Raw genomic sequence first — 11,998 nt, forward strand, 5'->3', positions numbered from 1 at the left:
TATTTAGTTATTTCTTTCTATACTATATATACTATATATATATATATATATATATATATATATATATAATCATACGGAATATGTCACTCGATAGTGATAGTGTAAGTGCAAATATAAATGTATTATAAAGTTATTTAAATGATGAATTTAAATGATAAAAATAGTGTGATTGTATAAAGTGAATCAAGTTAAAAGGATGCATACCAAGAAATAGAAAAGAAGCAATAGTTGAGTGTTGTAATAAAAATTGAACTTATCAAACAAAGTGAATTGATTATGCAATATTTTTTAATAAATAAGATCGTAAATACGATGTATTTAATTATATCATTTTCTGCTAAGTTTTTAAGTTTAATAAAATATTCGATATATTGGGTTGTCCGGAAAGTTCGTGCCGATGTTAAACGAAAATTGAAACGCAGAAAATTTAAATTTTAATATACATTTATTAAATTATATATATAAGTTAGTCGGCACGAACTTTCCGGACAACTCAATATAAAATTGTTTTGTCAGCTCAATTTAAATATAACAAAAAATGATATCAATACTCTTCTTATTGTTAATTTTAATTTTAATTTCTAAAATGAGATATTGGAATCAGATGTAAGATAATATAATATCTCAAAATATCTTATCGTGATATTTAATGCAAAACTGTACTCTCACAGCTTCTTCTTCTATATATATATTCTTCATCCTTATATAGAATCTTATTTCGTGCAATGATTTGATTGATATTCACCCTGATGGACTTTAAAGGGTAAACGACTTCGTCGAATTCGAAAATGCGATGATCGTGAGACGTAATTTGCAAGTTTTGTCTTTTAAGACTATCTTTACAGCATTTATATCGATTTGTACTTGCAATGTACAATTTTCTTAGCATTTTGTACTGTATTGTAATTAATGTATAAATGTGAATGTAATGTATGAAAAAACACATCGCCCATTTTTACTAATTTATTAATAGTAACATCGTCGCATTACTTTGAAATTCCTATACCTTCATGCCCCTATCTAATTCCTGAATCCTCTTTGTTCCCATCCGGCTAGAGTTAATTATTCATGCGCTCCATTTTGCCACGTTTTACTTTCATGACCGCTAATAACTCGGGATCTGTGTCTAATCGAATTTATGCAAATGACAATTAGATGTATACAAATACGTTTGCCCGCACATGTATCCCTATGTATACATATTTCGTACATACATATACATGGGATGGAACAATTTACCAGAATTACTCGGTTGCCTTTGTTGTCTCGATAAATATGCAAAAATGTTTCGCACAGAAACTAGTTAGAAAGGGGACGATAATGTAAAAGTTATAAAAAATATTTCCGTTTAAAATTCTTAATTGGTATAACAAGATAGGACAAAGGAAAAGTATTAGGTGAAAATTTTTTCATTTAATGTGATAAATTGTAAAAAATTCAGCTTGTCACCGACAAAATTCGAGAGATCAAGTTACTACATACAATTATTTGGAAAATGCACAAAATTACGAATGAAAAGCGCGCTTTATTATCCAGCTGCCAGCGTAATTATATTAACATTAACGAATTTTAATTAAAACGCTTCGTTATAGCAGGGAGCATATGTTTGGATAATTAGGACCCTGTATATCTTGGACGTATATTTTGGACTTCAGTTATGGTGTTCGCGTTTTATGATATATCCGATTTGTATTTATATACACATTTATAATTCCAAACGTAAAAACACATCCGGTAGAGAAAAATTTAAAAAGAAACAGAAATAGAAAGAAAATAAATTGCCCTGTCAACTGATTGTCGTACATGAAGTAGCAATAAACTAAAATAAAAACTGAATGCGATTAAAAAACAATAAATGAATAATAAAAAGCTATACATTTGTTATGTATTATAAAATCTGTTCAATACGTTTTGCATTATAAAGTATAATAATAATTAGATAAAGAATAAATATTTAAACAATGAAATATATTTACAGGGAAAACAATAAGGTCTGTATAACTGTTTTGAATAAAGTAAATTTTATAAACAAACATTAAACAGTTTTGCAAAACTTTATAATTACTTCAAGTTAAAATTTTGTTTGATTTAAGTTTGTTTGATGGACGACGAAACACGATGGTTAAACGAGCATTAACATAGATGCATAAATCGTAGATGTACCATAACATAATTCACATTGCAGACGACATTACTCACCGGCAAGAACCCCGGCCATGTAAACCGCGGCGATCCTCAGGCTTCCATGAACCATTTCTAAGGGAAGTCCCACGACCACCTGTACCCCCAGGTTAAACAGCAGGTGAAGCCACCTGAAAAAATGTAACCGCGTGGTATATTACTAAGGCATGTCGATTGTTCTGTTGGAGCATGAGGTACTCCAGGAATTTAATTCAATTATGGCTCAATTTGCATGCAAGCAACCTTTGAAGTATGTCTATGACGTACTCCATGCAGAATTAATTGCAACAATTGCAGTGTAATGTTACAGTAAATATTAGAATACATATTAGAATATCTTTTTTTGAATATAAATGCAATAATCAGAAAGTCGTTAAAAATAAAAATCACATATTTTATTTAATAACAATTGCAAAATTATAAATTAAAAAAATAATTATATTGACGCCAAGTATTGAGATTATTTATGTCGCTATCGCGATCACTATATTATAAAATAATTAGGTACAAGAAACTCTCTCTTTCACGTAACCGTCGCAAAGTTTAACCGAGAAAACCAAATTAACATGTCGGTACAACTTCAGTCGCCGAAGATCTTGAAAGTTCGCGATGTAGATCCGAGAAAGGAGAGGTTGTCGTTAATCGTGAATTATAACGCCGCGGGCAGTCGGCTGTAGTTTTAATTAGGAACATCTCGTTAGCGATATTCCTCTCGTCGCGGTAGATAAGACTCGACGATGAAATCGGCCAGAGCGCCGGAGGAAAAGTCGAAAATGCGATGAGTACGATCAGGTTCGTGACTATCGGCGTGGCCAAGAGAATTACGTTAATTGTGCCTCTCTTCGAATTGTAAAGGAAGGAATGGAAAGCGGCCAAACAATATTCTTATTCGCTCGAGGCATCGTTTCGACAAGAATGCCGAGGAAGGTTACGGAGAGCGCCGCGGAGTGAAATAATTGCGAGATACGAGCCGCGGTCGGAGCAAAGTTTTATCAGCGATTTCTGAGCCACAGAAGCGAAAATCCGACACCCAGCCGTTATCGCAAAACTTCGGCCGACTAATTATTACATCTCGCGAGCGCGAATGCAATGTCAGACTGAGAGGTAACAATAAATCTCGCCGGAAATGGCGTAGAGTTTCGCAGTTTCATAAAATACTGCGAAATAAAAGGAGAGAAATAAACGTTTACGTCACGTGGTATCTCGGTGTTATTGGGTCGAGATTAGAACCAAAGCCAATGGGATTTCGGGCAAATTCGGTTGCAAAACGACTGATACAATAGCAACGCGAACGCTAAGAGGGAAGATGATACGATCGAGACGCTGATCCTCGGATAATTTGGCCGACCAGCCGTGGCTATCAGCGAAAGAAAGCTCAGCAAGAGACTGTAGAGCAATTATGAATATTATCTCGAAGTAAGAGAAGGAACTTTCTAAGCTCGAAGAATGATCGTTCTTCTTATCTATCGTGTCGCACGCTCGAGAGCGTGGAAAATCTCGGAAAGCAATTTCAGTTGACACGGTCGCGAGATCTAGGTTGTCGTGAGAACATCCATGACAAATGCTACACTATTATTTTTTTTTATTATAGTACAAATAATTCTGCTGTAATACAACAGAACTTGATTGTATCATAATAAAGAACCTTTAGATTGTAACCTTTTTTAGATTGTAATCTAAGAGAACATGTTATTTTTTCTTAAAAAATATTATCATGCCCTTATAAAAATTTTTATTTTTTTTTTAAGAGTCCTAAAAGAGAAAATAGATTTGTTTCTCTTAATTGAAAAATAAGTTGTATTTCTCACAAAATTACTTATAAAATATTCTCACAAATTAATTTAGTTTTCTTAATTTATTTCATTTATTACAAATAATTCTACTATATATGTACAATAGAATTTGATTATACATAAATATCATAATAAAGAATTTAATTTTAATATAAGAAAACATTACTTCTTTTTAAAAAAATTGTTCATTCTCCTTTAAAAATTCTTTTATTTTTTAAAGTCCTACGTAAAGAGAACAAGTTATTCTCTAAAACTCGAAAATCTCATTCTAAAAAGTAAAATCTCACTGTTAAAGATTGAAAATTGAGCCATTCTTTTTAAAAACTAGCTCAATTTTCATTCTTTAGAATGGAACTCCATTCTAAAGAATTTAGGAAGATATTTCTTATAAATTACTTATACAATGTTCTTATAAACCATTGTAAATCACAATTTCCTTAATTTTTAATTTTATTATAGAAGGCTCTCGTCTCACTATATGTATTTTTTGCATTGTTATTGATTGTTTAATTTTTTATATCGTAAAAAATTGAATAAGAAAAGAGATGTTTGCTAAAAAAAATTGGATATTAATAAAACAAGCATTTTATTCAGGCTGTAATTCAACATGATATATTCTCTTAATTTAAACATGTCTCCATTAAATCGGTGACGTGAATTTCTTACGGTCATTGAATTCTCCCTCGTGGAACAAGATTCAATTGAAAAGACACGATTCCATAGAGGTCTCTTTGCATCAGGGCACGGTCGGCCGCAATTAGACTGCGTATACCGTAGTCTCGTAACCACGACGTGCGCCTAGGAAGCATCCAATTTGCATTGAGTGCGACTCTAATAGTCGTCGTGCGCCCCGTCGCAATGCGGTCAAACGGAAAGAATGCGATCGTTGAAACGCTCGAGTGTCGTTCGCAAGCGCGTCGGGCCTTATCGATAGAAATGGATGCCACGATCTTGGGGCCCCTGTGGTCGTCGCCATTACCAAGGAACGAAGTCCGTAGGGGTAGAGGAGAGGGACAAGCGAGGCAATCGTGATTAGGTCAGAATTAAATCAATGCTCGGAATTCCAACGGGTTTCTTGTCGCCTCGTTGCCGCGCGAATGTAAATGGCGATGGTTTCGATCACGAGGGCGGAAAACCGGAGATCGCTGCCGCGTTGGGACAGACGTGATGTATAGGCGTCGATACATTTTCAGAATGCAATCATCGGAATGGAACGCGCGTAAGGAGGCGTCGCGTCATGTCCGAACGTGGGAGGGTAGTTCATAAATTTTTGGCTTTGCCGTCGATGCTATCCGTCGATGGAACTTCGACTGGACTTTTGCACGATGATCTTTTTCAATTTTCCGTACGGGTTACCGTAAGTTCTCTCTAAATATTTATTTCTACTTTACATGCTCGAAAAGTTCGAAACTTCTGACAATTTAAATAAACAAAATAGTAATATTTGTGACTCCAAGAATAAATCCAAGTAAAATAGTTTGAACTGCTAAGTTTTTATTTGACTTCCGCACTGCATCTAGAGTTGAAATGTTTTTAACTTCGTTTAATAAATACGTTCCAATTAGTTATACGAATTGCATCTTATCGCATTATGAGTAAGTACATAATTTATGTATTAACAACTGCGGAGACTCACAGATATTTCACTTATTGAATTTTAACAATTTATTATCAACCTGATAGAAACAAAATGTATGATCAATTATCAATTTTGTAAAATGTACCATTAAAAAAGTACGAATTTCACATATTAGTGTCATAGTTAATAATTTTATACGATTACTACACTGAAAGAAACGATTGGTGCTACAGCTGCTACAGCAAATTAAATGGTAAAATATGGTATAGCATTTTTAATTGGCTGCAACATCAATTAATTATAATATCAAAATCCTGGTATACTGATATTACAAATAGGCTAACACAACCAAAAATTGGCTGCTGCAACCAATTAAAAATGCTATGCTATATTCAATCAATCTTTTCTTTCAGTGTAATATAAATTTTGTAATTATATATTTATTAATGATATAAATATCTTCACAATAATATACATATAAATGCTACTTAAACATTATTCATCTACTTAATAAATAAATTGTTATTGTTGTTCATTACATATAAGAGGAATTGGCATTAATCGTATAAATTAACGCTTCAACGGAATCAATATGCATATTCCAGCGACGTGTCCGATAAAATTGTGTCTATCATTGAACAATGGCACGTCCTCTCTCGCAATCAGCAAAATCTGCTCTTAAGACATTCGAGTCACGATAAGGTTCTCAGACTGACTGCGCCAATTTCGGTTAATTGGATACCAATTAGATGAATCTCAGGTATTGCGACGGCGGACGAATTACGACGGATTTCTCGGTTTTCACGTGGTATGATTCCTCTATCTGCTCAGCTTTTTCCTTAGCCATCTGTTTTGGTCCACGACGGGCGGAGATAGAATAGTTCGAGGATCGAATTTCCATTCGACGAATGATGGTAACCAGCTTTCTACGAATATCTATTCGTTTTCATTCTGTCGTCCGGGTAGAGAGAAGAACCGACTTTCAATTTCGACGATTGCGTATTTACAATGAATCACAATATAATCGATATTTACTCTATGATAAATTGCTTACCGCAAAAATAGTGAGTAGTATTCTGAGGATAAACAATAATCAATTTAAATATCTAAAGTTCTTTTTATTTAATTCGAAATATACTTTCCTCAAATTATAAAAATTATAAATAAAGTTCATGTAAGACTGCTACAAAAATGTTTGTAAAGTGGCTCATAAGTGATTAATATTATTGCATAAATTATTGATCGTTTGGAGGCTATATTGAACCTTCAGTTTGTTTTGAATTGTTTAAAGCGATTTTATATTAATATTATATAAAATAATTGTATAAAATAATAATATTGGGGAGCTCTAAGAGCTCAAGATTTAGATGTTTAAATTCTTATTAAGCATTTTTTAAACTTTTTATTAAGAAAAAAATCAACTTTTATTCATAGAGATAAAAAAAGAATTAAATAAATTTAAAAAAACATTTGAAAGAAATGAAAATTTTAAGCAATAATTACGGAGCACTTTCAAACAATAAAATAATAAAATAGCCTTTTTATCTCATCATATCTATAAGCAAACATCTATGTTTAATTCAATAATTTGCGATAATTCACGGGAAACCGAGATCATGTAAGCAGATCAGAAGTATTATCGAACACGATAGTGATGATAACTTCATACAAAGCGAGAACGAAGAGATAAAGTTCTCCAGCAAGTTGACTCTAATGTTCCACGGGTGTAAGTGGTTTCGTCAGCGCCTCTAACTACTTGCTAGTAGTTAATTACGCGCCGAAAACTTCTTACTCACGAAAGACGAAAGCGTGGATGATCCCATCGACGGTGATGTCTCAGCAGTCCGAGAATTTACTCGGTGAAATCTCCATCTTAATTCTATCGACAAATTCTTTGACCAATTCGGCGTCAATCTTTCTTCAACTTGTCGTAGCACTGACAGTTCTCGAATTATAAGCGATCAAACGCTAAAAAAAGTTTGACAGATTGAATCTTTACGACATAAAATTAAGTACCTTATTATCATAATTTTTCAAATATTTGAGTAAATTTTATTTTATTTGAAATCTTAAGAATCATATCATTAACAAGATATTTGTTGCAGGAAAAGAAAAGGTTGTTATGAAATAGGTAAGAAGATTATGGAATATCACAATATCTTGTATAGTTTATTGCGATGCGTTCTGAGAACAACCATCAAAATTACTTGTTCAATATATTAATTATTTAGTGTTTACTGCGTTGTAAAAGCTGCATTTCAATTTTGCAGATAGCAGATAGCAGTTTTGCAAGTGTCTCTTTACATAATTTTAAGATATATGTTGATATTAATTTTATAACCTTAGTCTAATTTGAAGGATTTGAATGTAGCTTTTGAATGATATGATTAAACTAAATTTAATTGCAAAATATGTGCATATAAAGTTATATGAGTGTGTAAAGTACTATATATTAGTTGGAGATATTTTATATTCCCTCTTTTTATTTAATATTACCTTTTTTATTACCGTAACGCTACCTTTTTTCTCTTCAATTTTTTATAAATTGCATTCGTTCTGTATATTCGAAGAATTTTTATGGCGATATTACTTTATGTCTAACAACTTGTACCAAAAATAGTTACATGAATATCTACTTATTATAAGCTATTTCGGTGTAATAAAATGGTATTTTCCTCTCTTCCTCTATATATTATTGATTTATAGTTATTGTGAGGATTGGGAAGTAACGTGTAACGAAGTTACAATCAGAGTTACTTTTTTCCAGTAATTATAACTTAACTTCATTTAATTTTTTTCAATCTACAACCGTAACTTAATTTAATACAGTTTTTTGTAATTAATAACTAAATTAAAGCTTAATAACTAAATTAAATTTTTATAATTATTTTATATCAAATCTATTCGTACATCAGCCGATGAGTGTTCGATGAATAATCATTGATTCTTTGTAATTGGAACATATCTTTATCCTGATCTCATCATATTCTGTAAATATATATATTAAAAATTGAGAATCCTTTTAGTAAACGTATCTTAATATTGATTCTATATAATTGATTTCTATATAATTTTGATTCCAAGTAAATATTTAATACAATAAATAAAATAATTTAGAAATATTATAAATATTATAATCTTATATTTAAAATGCAAAAGTTATAAAAAAGAAAATTGAAAAGTAACGAGATAAGTAAGATTTTTACTTTTTAAGTAACACATTTCAGTAACTTTCCCAATCCTTAATGTAATATCTAATTGTGATTAATTGCGATTCCGCAATGATCCCTTTTGGAAGAAGGAAGAAGACTGAATGTAATCGCGTGTGCAATTTGCTTGGCAATCTTCCACAAGAATTTTCATTCTCGTGGAGAACGGGTGGCGAAAGTTTCAGCCCACGTGGCGCACGTCGCGTGCACGAAGGGTGAGGAATACCGCCTCTCGGTGATATTAAGGGGCACAGCCTTCGGCACATTTATGCGACATTAAAAGGATTCGCGGCATAATGGTGTGTCGTGCATGCATAATATCGCATCGGCAGCGCGCGAGTGACGAGGTCTTATAAAGGCGATGGGATGGTGGACATCGTTATTTAAATTGAGTTACGAGTCGAGAGATTCGGGCGTATTCTTTTTTCCCTTCTTCTCCGCAGTGAGGAACTTTGGCATGATTTACGGAGCCTGAAAGATGCCGCGTTTGCGAGCGTTCTCACGAAGAAGACAGCACATTATCTTACGTTTGCGTGTTGCATCATTAGTAGCACTATATAAATTTTGTTGCAAAGAATCTAGTATATTTAATTTTTTGTTTGTGGATATTATATTAGTAAAGAAAATAAAGAGAAACCGAAGTTTCTGTAATTAAATTAACTAAATTTAATATTAGTTTTAGTAAAAAGAAATCCATTCAATTTCATGCAAAAATAATGGATTTCTTTTTACTACATCTAATATATGTGTGTATAAGTAAACAATATACAATAATATACAATAATTTTAATTATTTACATCTATAATTTAAAAAACTTTTCCTTCAAACACTGAAAAAATAATGTAATATTAACAGAATTATTTTAATTTAAAATCTTGTTAATTCACACATCCAATAACATCATTAATAAAATAAATAAAATTTTATCAAAACAAGAACATGATGTATTTATTCCATTAATAATGTTATTGTGTGAATTAACAAAATTTTTAATTAAAATAATGCTGTTGATTATTTTTTTCAGTAGATATATAATCATTATAAAAATTCGATGCCTCACACAGCAATGCAAATAGTATATCGATATACTTACTACATGCATCTATTTTAAGAAAGCATTAACTGCTTAGCGTGATTTTAGGTATCAAAAAAAAAATAAAAATCCTTCGCCAGCGGATTCTTGCAAGCCGCATTTTTCGAACATGGATGAACATCGTCCAGCGACTATTCGGACGCAACAAAGCGTCCTCCGTGAATTCAAGCTTGATTCGTACGAATCGATGTACCACCATGTCAAGCGACGAAATGCGGAAGCGTGTCCTGTCTCGAGCGTCGCGATCTTTTCGGTGCGGCTCCATGTTTTGCGGACTCGGCGATACCATTGTCTGCTCCGTACAACGCTGTCGCGCGCGTTGACTTCCCGCAATTACGGCGATTGTCTCGATTTTTCCGCGTTTCCGGCTATCTCACGCGGCATCGCGCGCGAACACGAAGGAAGAGGGAGAGAAGGAGACAATGAAATAGGACAGAGTTGCGACTTCGGAGCACGACGGCAAAGACAGTTTTCACATTAATAACGGAGGAAGCTCGATAACGTCTGGCAGAGGTAACGGGCGTTACGCGGAGATGGAAAAAGGCGCTCGATAGCGCGAGCCATCTTGTTTTATAATTAATCGCCTGTCGCCCGGTTGAAGCGTCAGACTTTTTACTCGTCGATTATGGATCGCGCTTTTGGTCTCTTCTGGCAGCTCGTGTGTCACCGCTGATGCATTATACCGCTTATCATAACCTCGATTTATACCAATTAGCGTAAGCGACACATAATGCTCGCGCGTACCTGATCGATCCGAGAATCACTGACGTCGATAACATGAATACAATTTTTTAATAAAACCGATTGCTCTATTATCCTTATTCTTTCTCACAACATACTTATGGCTTTCTCAAGATGCAATTCTAAATGGATCTATCCAGATATGTGTAGAGTATCTTTCCCGGAGATCTATCCCACGAACAAATTCATCAGCTTTTAGGAAATTTATCTTCGACTTATCGCGCGCGTTACAACGTACATCTTATCTTTCTACCGCTCTTGAGTTCTTTCGGGATCATGTAATGCTTGGAGAAATGACTTTTGATGGATGAGACTCGCATTAATAATCCAACTGTCGCGAGAGCGCGAATCGATGAAAGAAATAATCAATAAAAAGAAAGACAAAGATACAGTAAAAAAAAAGAAAAGAACCGAAGTAGAAACAAAGGATATTAGGTACAATCAGAGATAAACGAGGCTAAAGTCCCATTTGAACAATACTATAACAGAAAATAACGGTGCAATACTGGTAAGTTAAGTACTATAGCATGTAGCATCAGAAGAGTGAGAACATGGACAAATTAGGACATTGAAACCTCGTAATAACGAACTTCGAATTAGTGCACAAAAACCTCGAATTATCCCTTTCTGGCAATGTAGTTCAATTTTAATCTTGATTCAACTAACTCTTTTTCTAGTTTTAAGAAGTAAAAGAAGATAAAGAGTAAGTTAAACCGAGATTAAAGTTAATCTACAATGATAGAAATGGGTATTAGACGTATGTAAGTAGCGTGTCGCGCGCACGCACGCGCACACACACACACACACACGCGCGCGCGCGCGCGCGCATCAACAAGAATGAATGAATTCCTTGAATTTCATAGTTTAGAAATGAAATGATAACAACCTCGTTATTACATTTAGAACCTCAAAAAATATGCGCTACTTCAATATACATATAAATATTTAAAAATGCATAATAAATAACAAGATCAATATCAAGAAAAAAAAAAAAGTTTTAATGAAAGAAACATTAATAACCGATCTTTAAAAAAGGGAAATCAACACAAGGTGAAGATAAATGCGCAGAATGCAAAGATAAATAAAAGATAAAAGGAATGATGCGTTAAATAAGGAGAGTCTAATATCAGAAATAGAATAGGAGAATAAAGAGAATAGTAGAGAAGAAGGCAAAGAATAAAAGAAAGAGCGACGAAGATTGGACGAACACACTTTCTATAGAAAAGAAAACAGCAGTGAGGTCACTCTTATCGTCGTTTCCATACGCACGTACGGAAAACGGTCGTCTTATCTGGCGTTTCCATGAATAATTTAAAGAGCTTCGCGTACTGAAAACTTCTACTCTATCGGCGAGAGAGAGAGAGAGAGAGAGAGAGAGAGAGAGAGAGAGAGAGAGAGAAC

General features: G+C 33.3%; 1 protein-coding gene across 1 annotated transcript in view; it reads right to left on the bottom strand.

Annotated features, from left to right (window-relative positions):
* Positions 1-11,998, bottom strand: part of LOC105623965 (protein rhomboid-like) — a 176,199-nt gene that overhangs the window by 19,510 nt on the left and 144,691 nt on the right. The window contains exon 4 of the mRNA XM_012205334.1: positions 2,200-2,312. Within this exon, the coding sequence (XP_012060724.1) occupies positions 2,200-2,312 (113 nt within the window). The remainder of the gene's footprint in view (positions 1-2,199; positions 2,313-11,998) is intronic.

Source organism: Atta cephalotes (genome assembly GCF_000143395.1).
Source record: "Atta cephalotes unplaced genomic scaffold scaffold00069, whole genome shotgun sequence".
NCBI classification, from domain to species: Eukaryota; Metazoa; Arthropoda; class Insecta; order Hymenoptera; family Formicidae; genus Atta; species Atta cephalotes.